The sequence below is a fragment of the Mytilus californianus genome, unplaced genomic scaffold (assembly GCF_021869535.1).
Source record: "Mytilus californianus isolate M0D057914Y unplaced genomic scaffold, xbMytCali1.0.p SCAF_1, whole genome shotgun sequence".
Taxonomy (NCBI): Eukaryota; Metazoa; Mollusca; class Bivalvia; order Mytilida; family Mytilidae; genus Mytilus; species Mytilus californianus.
The window spans coordinates 106,981,164-107,001,443 of record NW_026262581.1 but is presented as its reverse complement, the minus strand read 5'-3'; the positions used below and the strand labels follow the sequence as shown (position 1 = coordinate 107,001,443).

General features: G+C 32.8%; 2 protein-coding genes across 4 annotated transcripts in view; one reads left to right on the top strand and one right to left on the bottom strand.

Annotated features, from left to right (window-relative positions):
- The window catches only part of LOC127729108 (TBC1 domain family member 25-like), a 447,590-nt gene that overhangs the window by 39,494 nt on the left and 387,816 nt on the right, over positions 1-20,280 (bottom strand). The window lies entirely within an intron of this gene.
- Positions 1,416-11,035, top strand: LOC127729372 (uncharacterized). Of its 2 annotated transcripts, none has more exons than XM_052237186.1 (4): positions 1,416-1,492; positions 6,297-6,492; positions 7,034-7,179; positions 10,417-11,035. In XM_052237186.1, exons 1-4 carry the CDS (start codon positions 1,444-1,446, stop codon positions 10,452-10,454), a joined length of 429 nt encoding a protein of 142 aa, XP_052093146.1. In that variant the 5' UTR covers positions 1,416-1,443; the 3' UTR covers positions 10,455-11,035. The 2 variants fall into 2 exon arrangements, with proteins under 2 accessions (XP_052093146.1, XP_052093135.1); XM_052237175.1 differs by lacking the exon at positions 1,416-1,492 and adding an exon at positions 5,134-5,275.

The window sequence follows — 20,280 nt, the reverse complement described above, 5'->3', positions numbered from 1 at the left end:
CAGAGAAGAAAAAGGCGTAAAAGTTTTTACTGGCACAACTTCTTTTTAGTCTCGATTACTTTGACGATTTCATAAATGTCTTTAAAGTTGAGAGCGTTAATGTTGGTACTACCTATACATTCTGTCCTTTCTTCTGAAAAATAGACCACTCTCAGGATTATATACATACTGAATCCATGAAATTTAGTAACAAGGAAAATGACAAGAAAAAAAAAAACATTTTTCAATAGTTAGAGTCTTCTTTCATTTTCATTTTTTATTTTCAAAAATCTCTTGTGGTCAAAATTTTGCTCCCTATCAAAATTGCCCCCTTGAAACCTCTTTTCGCCTTCTCTCGCTCACCTTTTTTTCTCCTTCTCTCGCTCACCTTCCTTTTCTTGCTTAATAATTAAGTGTGTCTTGTTGTTTGTAGTACAATTTTAAATGAACATATATCATTGTTGGTACAACGGCTTATCAGTATACATAAATGATCAAAATATTATTTGCTAGATATAACCTTTAAGTATCTACTTGACAAACATGTGACAACTGACTAGTTTGAAGATTATGATAGTACTGTGATATATCTTTACAATTTTTCAAACAATATCTTGGTATTTCATAATTTCCTTAAGCATGTTAGCTAGGATATTTTTAAATACTCACATTCGACACACAAATGAACAATGAATTGTTAAATATAAGGTATAAAGATTAAATTTCGTGTATTGGATACTATAAAGATCAAAAGCCGTGAAATTCACCTTAATATTTAAATTGAGTATTTACATAATAATGATATAACTTTCGATATATGCCTCAAAAACATGACTGGTTTAAAGCACAGGCACTTGAGGAATGGATCCTTCTTTTCCCAAATATTTTTGTGTGTTTTTTTTTAATTATTTTATTTTTTATAGTAAATATTCTATAATAAATGCAAAATAAGCTAACAGATCGCAGCCATTAAAAATAAAATCAGTGGCGGGGCAGGGACATAAGAAAGGCGTTAAAATATTTCGTGTTTGAATTGTTTTTGACAATTTAACACGTGTTTTTGTTGAAAACTTTCAGGCTCATAGGCTGAAAAAAAACTGATTCAAGGATTGACGTGATTTTTTTTTATTGTATATCTATTTTTACAGACTGATTCAATTATATCATTTATATCACTTGACAGTGAATATGATCAAAATCATTTTCCTCAAATTATTTATAACCTGATTATTTGGTATTTCTAATTTCCTGTACCTTAAAATCTATAAAAAGTTAAGTTTACGGCGAGTTTTTTCTTTAATTTACACAAAAAAATGCAAGGTAACTAAATTAGTTTAAAGCACTCATAATGCCCTTATCTCATAAATTAGAATACAGGAAATGCGGTTTTGGAATTTCCTTAAGTATTCTTTTAATGCTTTCCGGAAATAAATAAAACTACATTTTTCAAAGAAGTGAGATAAAATGTTGAACGGTAAAAAGGCGCCATGGATAATTGTATTGTTTTTCACAGGTATGTTATGTTCAGATGATCAATTTTAAACGTTCTGTGAGTAAAAATTTTCATTATGGCATATAGTTATATGTGTTAAGCAAAAGTTGTAATTTATTTGAAGACACTTTTTATACAATTTGTCAGTAGCTTTGCTATTGTTCCTGCATAATCGTCCTAAACATGCATGATCAATTTGCAACTGGACAACCGACAATCAATCAATCCAGGCATAATTGGATAAATCAAGCACACGTCTTTTTATTTAGTGTACCGCTGCCAATTGTGCCCGACTACATCATATAGCCATATATAGCACTGAAACAAATGTATTATTGTATTGTTTCGACAAAGTCGCAGCAGCGAGACTTAGACATGTTGTTCTCGGCTACATCGGCTTCAACACTTATTAAAGTAAGTGACTAAGTGATTTTAATGGAATCACAGATGGCAAGTCAATGATATATTTGGGTATATGTAGTTGTTTTAGCATTGACATATCTCATGTCCATGGAGGTTATTTGACCACACCCTCAGCAATTTCTGCATAATTAACACGTTGAAGTTTTTGATTAGGTAAATTTAAGGAGAACATATAATGGTAAATCAATGATATATTTTAGTAAACATTTGTATTAGCAATGACACATCCAGCGACTGCTTACCTTCCAGAGCACATGAGTTCAGCCCGGCTTTTGATGGGGTTCGTGTAGTTTAATCTTGTTTTCTTCATGTGTATTGTTTTGTTATTGATATATGTGTTATGTCGTTTTAGTGTACTTTATCTAACCTATAAAAAATAGAAAGAATACCACTAAATAGGTATTTTATGACTTTCTAAATGGTTGATCTTATTCTCATTTAATCATAGACAAGACTTGAAGACTTGATAAGAAGTACCTAACAGAAGTTTGAAAGGGATTGTTTTGTCGCCCAAATAACAATTATTACCAATATCATTTCCCGTGGTAGTGGGCGTATGAAATAGTACGTGTCATACTGTTCTGGAAATTGATGAAACTGAAAAACCTGTTTCCTATTTTGAGTACCATAAGCAACACACTGACTAGGACGAACTGTTGTCTCAGCTTTAACACTATATTACAATTTGCCATCCTGCTTAACTCTTATCGGCAACCCAAATAAGCTTATTCCTACGGTGTAATTTATCCTTAACTGTCGTGACAAAAGTGTGAACTATAGATTGATATGTATTTTGGGGGATTTGAGGGTTTACCTCATCAATGAAGAAGAATCTGTTTTGAGTTCTTTGGTGACCTTGGTTGCCATCTAAAAACAAACGACGAAAAAAACCAAGACAAATACCTATATAACTGAAAACTACAAATATAAAAACAAGGAGATGTGGTATGAGACAACTATCCACCAACGTTCCAATGAAGTGGATGTAAGCAGCATATCTACGAGTATGTATTCCTTATTTTTTTCTGTATAAAACTAAAAAGATGTGGCATGATTGCTTATGAGACAAATACTTATTAAAGTCCAAAGAGCAAGGATGTAAAAAGCTTATGGTCACCGTACGGCTATCAACAATGAAGAAACTATAGTACCGTATGTATAGTTATTATAAAAGCTCTTGAATAACAAAGTGAAACACTTCAAAGGAGAAAAGAAACAAAATGAAAATAACACATTATAACTCGTGCGTTCGATGCGCTTTACTTAAGTTTTTCCTTCACCAGGAACACTCAAACCTGATCATTTGAAAGCAAAGGATTAATAGATACCCGAACACTTTGGGAGCTACACTGTATATAACCAAAAAGGGACATATACAAGAGTAGCCAAATTTATCTAAGGGGTCAACAACACCTGAAGGAGTTGAAGCCCTAGTCAATGTCAGTATCAAAACACTAACTGATGACAACGTCGGAAATTAACAGTCCACCAGCAGTGGAATCAACACAGTGCTATTAAATAAATGAAAGAAAAAAAAAACACTTTATAAATTTCGTGCATGTAAAGCGTTTTTGTTGAAATATCGTATCTGGAATGCTCATACCGAAATATATGAAAACGAAGAACGTATAAATGCCATATTTTAAGCATACTTTTCCGGTAAATTTCCTAATAGTATTGAAAATTAAAAAGGAAAGTTGGTACTGTAAAAATTCAAATTTTAATCAAATTTAGTAAAACCTTTTTCTTAGTACATCGTAAGCTAAGTTGGCTTTGGTGTTTACGCTCTCAAAGTTTCATCTTTATTTGGCTTTTTATGGATCGTGCGTACCTGATGAAGATTGTTCAAGAGACACGTGTCATGTGAACGGAATCGATATTATCACAAGTTTGTTTACTTCCACTAAATTGGCACCGCTCCTAATGGGCTATTAGTCCCTTAATGGTTCCATCTGCCCAGTAACAAGTGCTTCGGTACTACTAGTATATAATTCAAATTTGAGTGTGGATATCCAGTTTATCAATTGTGTAATTCTACTAAATCTTAGTTTATATATTTACCTCAGACATAACTGACCAAAGGCTGTTATTACTCTTCTGTTAAGGCTTTTGCTTTTTTTCTCTGTGAAAATTGGCTTATACAAATTTTTGCCATGAGCGTACTTAATTATATACCAATAAGTATAAAGAAAAATAATCATGAGTTATTGAATTTTAATAAACATATAATGTAAAAGGCAGGATCAGAACGGGGAAAAACGTGTACAGCTGTTATCCTAATGCTAGCAAGATAAAGGTTTGGTTTGCTTGCTTTGTTTGTATTAATGTTTGCTCAAGCATTGTTATTAAGATTGACATCTGAAAAAAACATAAAAAGGCGGAGTTAAGCTTGTATACATTATATTTAAATTTGATTGGACATTATCAAATAATCAAATTTACCTATATACAGCTTTAACTCCGCCTACTTATATTGTTTGCAGATGTCAATCTTAATTACAATGCTTGAGCAAACTTGAATACAAACAAAGCAAGCAAGCCAACCAAACCTTTAACTTGCTAGCATTAGGATAACAGCTGTAACTATCTGTCTAAGTTGTCTTTTGAAGTAACTGTTTGTGTGATAATCGCATGAACAGAGGGACATTGTGTGTCAATGGTGTAATGTCAATGGTTAAAACCATTGATATAGACGTATTATAACTGCAGGGCTTAAGATAATACATTACGCACAGTTTTGTTTAGTTTTGTGTGTTTTTTTTTCTTTTTTGTTTGTTTTTGTTTGTTTTCTTCTTTTTTTTCGTTTTTTGTTCAACAATGCATATTTGTTTAGATGTATGCAAATGGTAGTTTGATTTTACATATTTTTACCCATGATTTGCTGCATTTCCGTATTTGAACTGATTTCCGATTTTTGAATTTCTTGTATAGATAGTATTTTACGTTTATTTACATTGCTTTTACCTTTGAATTCGTTCGATATTCCAGAGATTTACTTCTGATAACTGGTACGATTTATCTGATCAGGTGTTTTATCCGACTGAGTCACTTTGCGTGTGGTAAATATTTTTTAGTTTGTCTTGACAAATTTGATAGAAGCGATACACTGATATACCCCTAACGAATCAAATGAGACTCGTTGAATTCATAAGTTATTTATTCTTTTAATACTATTTTGACAATAAGGCTTCAGTATTTAATACACATGAAAGAAACACAAATATGTTTAAATGTCTTATTGAATTTATAATTGTATTCGTGAGATCAATGCGTTTTAATTTAAAAAATTGTACAGTTAACCAGAAATAGCGATATGCTTAAAGGTTAAAAACATGACTGGTTGCAAACTTTTAGAAAGACATTTTGCGTATATTTTATTTGGTAAGTACATCTCTAAACTTTCTTTAAATAATGTATGTATAATTTTTACCTGGAATAATTGAAATTCACTAAAACTATATATTTTTTTTTCGGATATTTTTCTTTCGTTTTATAAAATTATTACTTGTAATAATGTAAATTTTGTCTGCAATTTTATATTTTTCTGGATGTTGACAAATCCTAGGCTTTCTTCTCTTTGTTTGTATATGAACTTAGTATGACAATTATTTTGATGTGTTTATCCAAGGAGCTATGTCGTCTCTATCTCCAGGGGAAGTTAGATTTAATGTTGTACACAATAGCAATTTATATAAAATGGACTTGACGATTTTAGTGTAGACCTGTGCATAACCCCGATTCAGTACTCAAACTTACAAAATTACATAGTTCTTAATCATGTTATTATTTAAAAAAATTCTAGTAATCTCAATACAAAAACTCTTATTGAATCAGGAATGACATAATGTATTTGATTTGATCTTTTAAGGCAAAGAGTATAATTCTATTTTGATAAAATTAATAGCTGTCAGAATGATTTTGATTGAATACGATTTGAGTTCTACAGTGTTAAAGGTCTTTTAAATTGAACGTGTATAAAGTAAATCTCTTCAATCAATTCACTTTATAAAAAAAATTGTATATTCATCACAGATACTACTTTAAAATTGTGTACGCCAGATGCGCGTTTCGCCTACAAAAGACTCACCAGTGACGCTCGAATGTAAAAATTAGAAAGGCAAAAATAAAGTACGAAGTTGAGCATAGAGGACCCAAAGTTCCGAAAGGTTTTGCCAACTATAGCTAAGGTAATCTATTCCTAGGGTAGAAAATTCTTATTATTTCGAGAAATTCAACGTTTCGTAAAAAAATATTTTATAATTTTGACCATATCAATAATAATTCATGTCACACAGAAGTGCTACAACCGACATTGCCTAGTGGTTTACAGTCCGTTTACTCCCTACCCTGTCCACCGACTATTTTTTATTCGTATTGAATTCGAAAACATTTCATATTACAGATTTAATACTATTTAAATATACGTTTGCTGGAGAAGTATGTACGTATACCTATATGGACAGCAACAGAGAAAGGTTTGCCCACCACTATTGCACCACAGGCTGCTGTGGGAGTTATGGAGGTTTCGTTTGTTGTGTAAAGGATACATACTACAAGTATTTCCGAGATGAAAGACGACAACCAGCTGACAAAAGTTTGTATGTTAATATTGAAATATAAGTTTAATATGGAGATTAGAAGGGCACAATCATTTGAAATTCAGGGGGAGAAGCAGGAGGATTTTTTTCTGACGGAATATAAAATTAAGAAGCCATGATGCTGTATGATTGCCAATGACTATATAGGTCACCGTACGGATTTTCACCTCTTGTGATTCTCGCTTATTCTTTTTGCGCGACGAAAATTTATTTTCGCTTTTGTGCAAATTTATTTTGTATACCAAATGGTCGAACCTAACCATTTTCTATAAGTTTAGTATTTTCATTATTGGTCTAATTGTATGTTCTCACGACGTAGTAGGATAAATGGATCTCATAAAAACGTAATGATCGACGCGAGTATTTCTAGATGTTAATAAACCTGAAACAAATACTTTACACCATATACCAATCCCGTACATTCGTATGATAGACTAATTGGTTAGAGCACACAAAGAAAGTTTATTTTTAGCACGAAAAGAGTGTATAAAATGGTATGTTTTAATGATACTTTTAAATTTCACAAATCTCAACACTTCAGAAGCATAGAAGCTATAGCTGCCATAGTGACGGGAAGTATTGTTGGTTTATTAGTTTTCATTGGAATTGGAGTGGTACTCTATATAGACTACACAAGAAGAATAATATGGTTCAAACCTGAAGCATCACCAGTGGAAAAAGATACAAGTGAGTTATTTCTTTTACATTCCATTCATGATAAAGCGAAACTATATAATAACATCAATAATAAGAAATATGGATACATGTATGGAAGGGAATATCCGCCATAATTATTCATATCTTAATTTGTTAAATGTAATTCCTAAATTTGTAACATGCAATTTCTTAATTTGTAAAATGTTATTCCTTAATTTGTAGCGTGTATTTTCTACATCCGTTACACGAATTTCTACATTTCTTGATTTGTGAAGTGTAACTTCTTAATGTGTAAAGGCAATTTCATAATTTTTTAACGTATTTTCTTCGTTCGTTACATGAAACTCTACATTTCTTAATTTGTGAAATGCAATTTATTTGTTTGAGTCACGTTTTGGGACAATGTGTCAGTGTAATTGTTATCACTGCCAGCCAATAAGAAGTTCCGTTTCACAAGATTAACTACAAGTTACAAATCAACAAGTTACAAAATTAATCAAGAAGTTTTACATATCAAGAAGTTTTACAAATCAAGAATAAAATAGTTCCACGATATTCCACACGATGTCGCTGTTGATCCATGTCAACTCGTACCTTAGCCAACTCGTACTCAACCAACTCATATTTCTACCAACTCGTACCCAATATTTCATTATTTGTATGCATTAAAGTTGCTATGTTCTTTTATATAATATAGAAACATATAAATACAATCAAGTACAACTTTATTTGTTGGTAATCTGATGAAATTTGTTTTCAAATCCGAAATATGTAAAGATAGACAATCAGCTCTATATTCATGGCACTATATTAGACGAATCTAGAACAGAGCGTACCAGCTCTTCGTCAAGAAATCATGACACGACCACAAAAAGGTCTTACTCTATTGCTACCCCATCTAGCAAAAGATAGCGACAAGGACCGTCCCCTCGTCCACCGAACTCAAATGCTCCACTAACTTCTGGCATATAGGGGGTTGGTGCAAGAGGCCTATATCTAAAAAGAATTTGACCAGCAATTGAACTGTAAATAGTGAATATAAATTGAACAAAGATAGTTTAAAGTTTTGTTTCTTAAATGTTTGTGGGCTGAAGAAAAGATTGCTGTCTCCGGATTTCATTGACATTTTGCTTGGACATGATATATCTGTATTTTTTGTTGAAACGATGTTTACTAGCTTAGATAATTTAAACTTACCAGACGATTATATCTATTTTTTGGGGACTATTTTTAATGCCCGTGTTGCCTTTATCGGTTCAGAAAGATTCGAAATGCCTTCATATAAAAACTAACTAGCAGATCTTCTTGAACACATGTTCAACGCTAAAATCAGTAAACAAAAATGCTCCATAGAATAAGTGAGAAGGATATTTTTTACTGATGTTTACGTTGAACATGTGTTCAAGAAGATTTTTCTAGTTAGTTAATATATGTTTTGATGTATAGTTTACAAATAGGGGGTTTCAAAATAATATTGTTATCGTTCAAACAATTTCACGAAATCACTTACTACTAAAGACGAATGATTTACTTTAAATATTTCTGATTTGAAAACAAATTGCATCAGAATACCAATAAATAAAGTTGTACTTTTTTGTTTTTATACAAAATAACATGAAAATTTTATTGAGTATAAATAATAAAATATTGGGTACGAGTTGGTAAAAGTACGAGTTGGTAGAAGTACGAGTTGGTAAATATTGGGTACGAGTTTGCTAAGGTACGATTTTACATAGATCCACAGCGACATCGTGCGGAATATTGTGGCACTATTACATTCTGGATTTGTAAAACTTCTTGATTTGTAACTTGTTGATTTTTAACTTGCAGTTTAAGAAATTGCATTTTCACATTAAGAAGTAACGTTTCACAAATCAAGAAATGTAGAATTTCATGTAACGGATGTAGAAAATACATGCTACAAATTAAGAAAGTTACATTTTACAAATTAAGAAATTGCATGTTACAAATTATGAAATTGCATTTTACAAATTAAGAAATGTATAATTATGGCGGATATTCCCTTCCATATACATGACAGTCAGATAGCATCCTAAGGACACAAACTGATCCGGTGATCTACCATAATCATTCTGATCATCATTAGAACTTTTCTCCCCCTTTTTAAACCCATTTATATATAGTCTTTGTGGATGTCGTTTGTTGCTGTATTTCATTTTCGTTTTTCGTTTATTGTTTTGTACATAAACTATTGGGTTTCTCCTTTGAATTGTCTTACATTTATCATGTCGTGCCATTTTAAATCTTGCTTTGTGTTTTGGGATATGCTTATTGTTGAAGACTGTAAGGTGAATTTTACTTGCTTACTTTGTCATTTGGTCTCTGGTGGAAAGTTGTTTCATTGGCAATCATAATACCACATCTTCTCAATTTAATTTATACATAAGTAGTATTTCTTTTTTTTTCTTTTTTTGGCAAAACAAAATGTTCTTTTTTACCTTTTATAGTCTTATAGAAGTATTCGATTTTTTTTCTTGCAGAACAATACGTTATTTTTTATTCCTTTATATATAATCTTATAAGAGTCATATACCTTAAAAAGTTTGTTTCAAATAAAAAGAATTGAGAATGGAAACAGGGAATGAGACAACAACCCGACCAAATAACAGAAAACAGCCAAGGGCCAAGGGCCACCAATGGGTCTTCAACGCAGCGAGAAAATCCCGCATCCGGAGGCAGGCTTCAGCTGGCCCTAAACAATATTGTATACAAGTTCAGCGGAATGGATGCCACTCTAAACTCCGAAACATATAAATGAACCAAAATTGACAAAAACACACAAGATTAACAAAGGCTATAGGTTGCTGACTTGGGACAGGGCATACATGCGGTGGGGTTAAACATGTTTTGTGAGATCTCAACCTTCCCCTCTACCTCTAGCCAATGTGGAATAAACAAATACACAGTAATACGCAGAGTAAAACTCTGTTTGAAAAAAGTCCGAGTCCGATATTAGAATAGGTAAAAGAAGAAACTAAGCAAAATGACAATGATCAACATAAATTAACAAAGGACTACTAGCAGTTACTGACATGTCAGCTCCAGACCTCAATTAATTTAAACTGATCGAAATATCATGTCTTCAGCATTTGAATGTATGTTATGTTCATCCCATATGTTGTGTGTTTTGTTCATAATGTCTTTGCTCTGTTTGTTATAGATTTATAGGTTATATGTTTGTCAGTTCATATATGCGTTTAGTGAACATCAGCACAGGCATGACAGGAGTGTTTTCTATATTTACAGAGTCTACAAAGGAGCCATTGATGGTTGATGAAAATTAGGATGAAAGAAATGGAAATAGATGCATTGAAACACACGGTTAGATAAGAAGGATATGATTGTAAAACTATGAATGTTTTGAATGAACAATTCAAGAACCAAGAGACTGAGTAATGAAGAGTTGATGTGTTATCTGAGTCAACCAATATTCAACAATTGATCATGTCAAGTATTGAAAACAAGAGATCTCGAACACTGCATATAATTCTCATCTTAACTGAATATTTCCACTAGAGACAGGTCTAGTCGACTGTGTTATATCATGGAATATTAATGTCTTTAATTTTTCTTTTTTTTATTTGTGTTTAAAATATCTAGCATACATAAACCAAAATCTATAAGCTGATCTCAATAAAGCCTATACGTTCCACTGACCGACATTTGCTGTCGAAGGACTGAGTGATTATAAGGTTATTGTAGCCAAATATTGGCGTGTCTGTCGAAGTCATATATCATTATGAGTTATTGTGTGTTTTCATTGTAAACGTTTCTTCTCGCATACTAACATTATGATAATAATTGTACTATGATGTTTATGTACCTTGCCTGACAAGGTTTGTAAAAATATATATTGTCTATATAAGATATAATCTCTGTTAAATTTATTTACAATTGCATCTTGGCGATTTAGAGCTTGACATATCATGGTAAAAACCCTCGTTTACTGTCGAAAGCTACATATGTTGACCTTTAGATGTCACTTATATTTTGTTTTTGTCGTTAGGTTGTTGTTGTTTTGTAAGATTTTCGTTGCAAAAAAATCCTTTAGATTTTAAATATTATATCTGATACAGAAGTGTCCGAAACAGGAGCCGGACTGATGATACCCTCAAGAATCCACAAAATTAGAATTCGAGTATACATTTTTCGGTCATTATGGTTCAAAGAGGTACCTAGAGTCAATTAGATTGTACTCAAAATAAAAAAAAAAAAACTGTTAAAAATCATTTTTTATTCACTTAAAGTGTAAAAAGTAAAATAACAAAAATAACTCCAAGGAAAATTCAAATCGGAAAGTCCCCTATCAAATGGCAAAATCAAAAGCTCAAATACATCAAACGAATGGAACACAACTGTCATTTTCCTGACTTGGTACAGACATTTCCTTAAACTACCCTGAAAAAAATTCAGATCTATCTTCACTGACTTACTCGTCGTAACTGATAAAAGCGTTGCGAAATCTTATCTGACTCAAAAGGCTAGTGTGAGTTTTCCCAATTACTTGGCGTCCGTCAACTTTTGACAAAAATCTTCTCCTCTGATACAATGCACAGGGTCAAATTTAAACTAACGGCCACAATCATCATTGGGGTATCTTATTTAAAAAATGTGTCGAACGACCCTTCCTTCCAACCAAATGGCCGACATGGTTAGAAATAGAAAATAGGGGTGAAATGTTTTTGTTCATTACTAGTACCTTGAAAACCACTATGGATAGAGAATAGTTTTGTAAAAGTTAACGGACAACTAGCATCAAGTGACGAGAATAGCTTATTTGACCCTTCGCATCAGGTCAGCTTAAAGGGATGTTGCATGATTGTAAAAAAAAACACAACCAATCGGAGACCAAAGGACGATGATGTAAACAACTTTACGACACTGCATGACCTTCATCAATGAGGAAACAAACCTATACCATAAAGTCAGCTTTCAAAGGCTTGAAACGACCAAAAACAACAAAGCAAAGACAGACAGCAACGGAAACACTGAATTACAAGCTCCAAATTTAGGACAGGCAAACAGAATGCATTGGGGATGAATATATTTGTGAGGAATCAACTGTCTAACCTGAGACAGTGGTGTACCAGCACAAAACAAGAACAAACTATACAAATCAGTTGAAAAAGTTTTAGCTCATAAGATCGGCTATGAGCATACTAAAAACCCTAACAAAAAAATACACAAGTAACTGATTTAAGAGTACTCGCAGTTACTGAAAGCTGTTCGAAGACAATTCCAACTTATAAATAAACCTTATATATTTTAGTAATGACGTTCCCTTGGCACCATCTTATGGTGTTTATATATCACAACTTGTTCGATTCGCTCGTGTTTTAAATAACGAATTTGATTTTAACGAAAGAAACCTCTGTATTACTGAAAAATTATTACACCGGCGTTTTCGACACTTGTCAAAACATTTACTAGATTTCATAATCGGTACAAGAACATCATTCGTAAGTATAATAAATCGACATGCAGATACTAGATTTTATAATCGGTACAAGAACATCATTCGTAAGTATAATAAATCGACATGCAGATACTAGATTTTATAATCGGTACAAGAACATCATTCGTAAGTATAATAAATCGACATGCAGATACCAGATTTTATCATCGGTACAAGGACATCATTCGTAAGTATAATAGATTGACATGCAGATACCAGATTTTATCATCGGTACAAGGACATCATTCGTAAGTATAATAAATTGACATGCAGATACTAGATTTTATAATCGGTACAAGAACATCATTCGTAAGTATAATGAATCGACATGCAGATACTATATTTTATAATCGGTACAAGAACATCATTCGTAAGTATAATAAATCGACATGCAGATACCAGATTTATCATCGGTACAAGAACATCATTCGTAAGTATAATAAATCGACATGCAGATACTAGATTTTATAATCGGTACAAGAACATCATTCGTAAGTATAATAAATCGACATGCAGATACCAGATTTTATCATCGGTACAAGGACATCATTCGTAAGTATAATAAATCGACATGCAGATACCAGATTTTATCATCGGTACAAGGACATCATTCGTAAGTATAATAAATCGACATGCAGATACTAGATTTTATAATCGGTACAAGAACATCATTCGTAAGTATAATAAATCGACATGCAGATACTAGATTTTATAATCGGTACAAGGACATCATTCGTAAGTATAATAAATCGACATGCAGATACCAGATTTTATAATCGGTACAAGGACATCATTCGTAAGTATAATAAATCGACATGCAGATACCAGATTTTATAATCGGTACAAGGACATCATTCGTAAGTATAATAAATTGACATGCAGATACCAGATTTTATAATCGGTACAAGGACATCATTCGTAAGTATAATACATCAACATGCAGATACTAGATTTTATCATCGGTACAAGGACATCATTCGTAAGTATAATAAATTGACATGCAGATACCAGATTTTATCATCGGTACAAGGACATCATTCGTAAGTATAATAAATCGACATGCAGATACTAGATTTTATCATCGGTACAAGGACATCATTCGTAAGTATAATAAATTGACATGCAGATACCAGATTTTATCATCGGTTCAAGAACATCATTCGTAAGTATAATAAATCGACATGCAGATACCAGATTTTATAATCGGTACAAGAACATCATTCGTAAGTATAATAAATCGACATGCAGATACCAGATTTTATCATCGGTACAAGGACATCATTCGTAAGTATAATAAATCAACGTCTAATACGTTCAGGTATTTCACATCCCATCTTGTATGGTAATAAACAAAGCACAAAAATGTTGTTATTCACACCAAAAGCTGACCAAACATTTGAACAGACTTATTCAGAAGGGATATAGTTACGATACTGTTGTCAGGTCATTAAAGATGGCATTTTTTTTTTGGAATTAATATTGATTCACTCATAGGGTCTTTGCATCGGGAATGAACACATTTATTCTAAAACCAATTGTTGGCATATTACGGGTTATGTTCTTCTCGTATTTTTTATGATGGTATGATACTAAACCCCTTACGGGAGGGATTGTGCTTGATTTTCAAATGATGAGGACATAATCTTTCGATTAGTTTAACTGAGGTCTGGAGCTGGGATGTCAGTTACTGCTAGTAGTCCTTTGTTAATTTATGATGATCATTGTCATTTTGCTAAGTTTCTTCTGTTACCTATTCTAACATCGGACTCGGTCTTCTTTTAAACAGAGTTTTACTGTGCGTATTGCTGTGTGTTTGTTTATTCCACATTGGCTAGAGGTATGGGGGAGGGTTGAGATCTCACAAAACATGTTTAACCCCACCGCATTTTTGCGCCTGTCCCAAGTCAGGAATCTCTAGTAGAGCCTTTGTTAGTCTTGTATGTTTTTTGTTTTATTTTGGTTCATTTATATGTTTCGGAGTTTAGTGCGACGTCCATTTTCGCTGAACTAGTTAGTATACATTATTGTTTAGGGGCCAGCGAATGCCCGACTCTGGGTGCGGGATGTTCTCGCTGTGTTTAAGACCTATTGGTGGCCTTGGGCTGTTTTCTGCTCTTTGGTCAGGTTGTTGTCTCTTTGACACATTCTCCGTTTCCATTCTCAATTTTAGAAAATGTATATCAGCACGCTTCAAATTAAAGACGTTATAGGCAGTTGAGAAAATATGGCCTTGTACAATGTCAAACATATAGTATCGACAGGATGTATGATCGAAAGTGTTATTAATTGTACAGCCACACACCTAAGTTTGTCCTATTCCACTAAAAGCAAAATTAATACCAGCACCGACAACGACAACACATAAAGATCATTAAAACAGCGTCAATCCGACAACTCTTTGGAACTCCAAGAGTTTCACAAATAATATCACCATAAAAACTAGGAAAAGACATCCCGTTTGCAACTAGAACTTTACAGCTAAACTTCCAAAACAAATATCTGTATCTATGAGAGAATCCAGTAAAGCCTGACGGATGTTTTTTATCAATATAGTATTTGATAGCTCCATACTTGTTTAGATAAACAGGCCAATTTAAACTATAATCCAAAACATCATAGAGAAAATCTTATCGTCGTCATGGGCCATGCAGTATTAATGCGTATTTCAGCAATTGCATTTGTTGCATTGTATTATTGAAACAAAAATGATCTATATAGGTCCCATTTCTGGGTTCGGAATTAAAATTTGAAATAATGTTGACATAATCGCGTTAGATAAATTAACTTGTGTGATGAAATAAATATGAAAAGACTAGATAGTATTATATATCACTTTGGACCGGATGTATGCTACAATCCCAGTCCTCCTGTCACACATGAATCACCGTCCCATTTGCGTTAAAAAAAATCATCAAAAATACAAGGTTTATGACAATTCAGTTTTGAGAGAACTATTGAATAATAAAATTTCATATGGCAAAACGATTTGTCATGATATGTGTTGGTCGTTTTTTAACAGTTGGACAAGATATGCCCAATCGAGTGCAAGTTTCAATGTGAAGGTTGTCCTGATGGATTAGAGGTTCCCAAATTGCTACCGTACCAACCGTAGTACGAACTTGGAGCCGTCATTGAACTTTTGAAAATAATTCATATATTCCCTTAATGTCAACGTATGTTTTAAGAATCATTACCAAACGTATTTGGAGGATTTTTAGCTACACCTTGGTATAAATTTCATGTGGATATCTCCCCTTTTCCTAACAAACAGTATTGTGTGTACTTGATTATGCTTTCAACCAACCGTTGCAAGTAACCGTTGCAGGAACGGTTTATAATTAAGATTTATTTCCCTTGAAATTGCACAGGCAAAAAGAAGCTAAATATAAAGCATATTCATATTTCATCTAATGCTCGCCTGTTATATTGCTACAACAGTATAGAATGAATAGGTTGGCGTTTTTGGGGGTAGGCTTTAACAAAAAAATGATAGAATAAGAGATATTTTAAAAGACCTCATTGAAAATGTATTAATGATGAAAATAAATATGAAAACTGTTTCGTAATTTATACTACCTTCATTGATAAACCTCGTGTGCAAGTCAACTTAAAATACAAAATTACAAACCCCCCCGACTGAGCAAGTCTTTAGGTATATATATATTAACTTATGTCATATTGGTGATCAACAAACTTTTTATTACAAAAGCAGTATCAATTCTTTGTATTCTTTAATAGAATTTAATATTGTAAGTTATTTTAGTAGTTCAAATTCATTATTTATACCATTCTTATATTTTACTGCAATTTCTCAAAAATCGTCATACACACGTACGAGAAATTTTACTATTTGGTTAAAAGTACGAAGAAAGGGTCAAATTAAAGATACGCTTATAAAATATTCAAAGAACACAAGTGTCAGTACAATTTACTATAATTATATGACAATTATTCTAGTTTCAATGATTCAAAACATTGGTGTTGTTTTCATCGGCAAAAGAATAGTGAATACTTATTTTTCAATACTTTTTTGGTAACAGTAATGATCGAAGTAGACTACTTAAATAATAATAACTAATTTCAATATCATGCAAGAACATTATGTAATTAAAATATGAAATCAACACAATTTTAACACGTAAACGAATATAACCAACACCAATAACACGTGTTTTAGAAAGTAGTTCATAGATATTATTTTAATTATTTCAAATTCTGTTTATAAATAAGAAAAAAAGATTTTTTTTCCCTATAAATTAAAGAACCTTAGTGAGCGCGCTCTCATACCCCACGTCCCCACATTGTCATTGGAGAAATAAAATAAATGTAAGAAAAAAAATTTGAATCATAATTTCCTGTCAATATGCACATCTACATAGTATGTCCTTATTATCTACAAAGTTTCATGAAATTCTGTCGTGTGGTTTCAGAGGAGTTGCGATGACAAACTGTTGCAGAAGTACATTGAAGCAAATAAATTCAAAGGGGCATAACTCCTAGAAAAAATAAAGAACCTTAGTGAGCGCGCTCACATACCCCACGTCCCCACATTGTCATTGGAGAAATAAAATAAGTGTAAGAAAAATAAATTGTATCAGAAAAAAAATTGAATCATAATTTCCTGTCAATATGCACATCTACATAGTATGTCCTTATTATCTACACAGTTTCATGAAATTCTGTTGTGTGGTTTGAGAGGAGTTGCGATGACAAAAGGTTGCAGTAGTATATTGGGCAAATAAGTTCAAAGGGGCGTAACTTCTGGAAAAAAAATTGAATCGTAATTTCCTGTCGATATGCACATCTACGTAGTATGTCCTTATTATCTGAAAAGGTTTCATGAAATTCTGTAGTGTGGTTTGAGAGGAGTTGCGATGACAAAAGGTTGCAGTAGCATATTGGGCAAATAAGTTCAAAGGGGCGTAACTCCTGGAAAAAAAATTGAATCGTAATTTCCTGTCGATATGCACATCTACGTAGTATGTCCTTATTATCTGAAAAGGTTTCATGAAATTCTGTTGTGTGATTTGAGAGGAGTTGCGATGACAAAAGGTTGCAGTAGCATATTGGGCAAATAAGTTCAAAGGGGCGTAACACCTGGAAAAAAAATTGAATCGTAATTTCCTGTCGATATGCACATCTACGTAGTATGTCCTTATTATCTGAAAAAGGTTTCATGAAATTCTGTTGTGTGGTTTGAGAGGAGTTGCGATGACAAAAGGTTGCAGTAGTATATTGGGCAAATAAGTTCAAAGGGGCGTAACTCCTGGAAATTTTTTTTTATCGTAATTTCCTGTCGATATGCACATCTACGTTGTATGTCCTTATTATCTGAAAAGGTTTCATTAAATTCTGTTGTGTGGTTTGAGAGGAGTTGCGATGACAAAAGGTTGCAGTAGTACATTAAAGTAAATAAGTTCAAAGGGGCGTAACTCCTAGAAAAAAAATTGAATCGTAATTTCCTGTCGATATGCACAACTACATAGTATGTCCTTATTATCTAAAAAGGTTTCGTGAAATTCTGTTGTATGGTTTGAGAGGAGTTGCGATGACAAGAAATAGGACTGACGGACTGACGGACGGACAGACAGACGGACGGACAGACAGACGGACGGACAGACGGACATACGGACGGACGGGTCAAAAACATTATACCCTCCGCAACTCGTTGCGTGGGGTATAAAAAATTGAATCATAATTTCCTGTCAATATGCACATCTACATAGTATGTCCTTATTATCTACAGTTTCATGAAATTCTGTTGTGTGGTTTCAGAGGAGTTGCGATGACAAACTGTTGCAGTAGTACATTTAAAGCAAATAAGTTCAAAGAGGCGTAACTCCTAGAAAAAAAACTGAATCGTAATTTCCTGTCGATATGCACATCTACAGTGTATGTCTTTATTATCTAAAAAGTTTCATGAAATTCTGTTGTGTGGTTTGAGAGGAGTTGCGATGACAAGAAACAGGACTGACGGACGGACGGGTCAAAAACATTATATCCTCCGCAACTCGTTGCGTGGGGTATAATAAGTTCAAAGGGGCGCAACTCCTAGAAAAAAAATTGAATCGTAATTTCCTGTCGATATGCACATCTACATAGTATGTCCTTATTATCTAAAAAGGTTTCATGAAATTCTGTTGTGTGGTTTCAGAGGAGTTGCGATGACAAACTGTTGCAGTAGTACATTAAAGCAAATAAGTTCAAAGGGGCGCAACTCCTAGAAAAAAAAAATTGAATCATAATTTCCTGTCGATATGCACATCTACATAGTTTGTCCTTATTAACTAAAAAGGTTTCATGAAATTCTGTTTAGTGGTTTCAGAGGAGTTGCGATGACAAACCGTTGCAGTAGTATATTGAAGCAAATAAGTTCAAAGGGTCGTAACTCCTGGAAAAAAAATTGAATTGTAATTTCCTGTCGATATGCACATCTACGTAGTAAACTATGTCCTTATTATCTGAAAAGGTTTCATGAAATTCTGTTATGTGGTTTGAGAGGAGTTGCGATGACAAGAAACAGGACTGACGGACTGACGGACTGACGGACGGACGGACGGGTCAAAAACATTATACCCTCCGCAACTCGTTGCGTGGGGTATAATAAACGAAACAAAAACTATACCTGTAACAAACAGAAATGCAAATCTATATTTAGAATCTAAAGGACGTGTCAACTCAGTTCGATTAAGGTCTGTTTGATTCATGCACTTGTGCACAACGAAATAATCTCATAAACAATCATAAACAAAGCGTTGAAATCGTTATCAAATAAAACGTTAAGCTATTTTTTTGCTGATATGCATTTCAATTCTTTAAATTTATCACGATGAATAAAATAATCTCATGCAATAAATGATCCCTCCAAAACAGCACTAACCGTTGGGTTACGTGCCAACCGTACCTGATACGCAGCAAATCGGGAAACCTCTATTACGCGAGTGTTTAGATACTGAATGCAAACTTGGTCCTGCGCATACCTTTTTATCTGTACATTTCGTACAATATCTTGTATTTACTTAATTGGGACAAATAATTAGATTATTGACCTATCTTGTTCGAAGCGACGAAATGTGCTGCCCCGTCGATTCCAGTCCAAATATATATGGCATTGGACAAGGTATGAAAAAAAAGAGAATTAAATCTCCGCCCTCGCTCATTTTTCATGGGATTTAATTTTAAAGTAAGTTTGGTTAAACGATTTAAATATAAGGTAGCAGAAAAGTAATCACAGCAAATCACTTTAATATTAATCATTTTATACATCAGAGATATAATCTGCAACTATTCAAAAAAAGATTTGCTAGGTTACTATAGTTGTAAGTCTTGAAAGCATTCATGTGAGTATAATAAATTGATTTTGTTATTATATATTTATTAACTTGTAATTTATCTATTTACAAGTATGACCGTTTATATCAATATAAAATGCTGATTTCAATTCCTCTGTGTAATTATAGGGAATGGTATATTTTGGGGCATATTTTACACTGCAAAATAACTGAAAAAAAAAATGTAAAATCCCATTACTATTCACCATTTTTGAAACCTCGGAATAGGCGTTGTTAGAAAATATAAGAATTACCTTAGGAGTAATGATACAAAAGTGACGTATTTCACTAATTGGTCGTGTATTTGGAATTATAAATGCAACA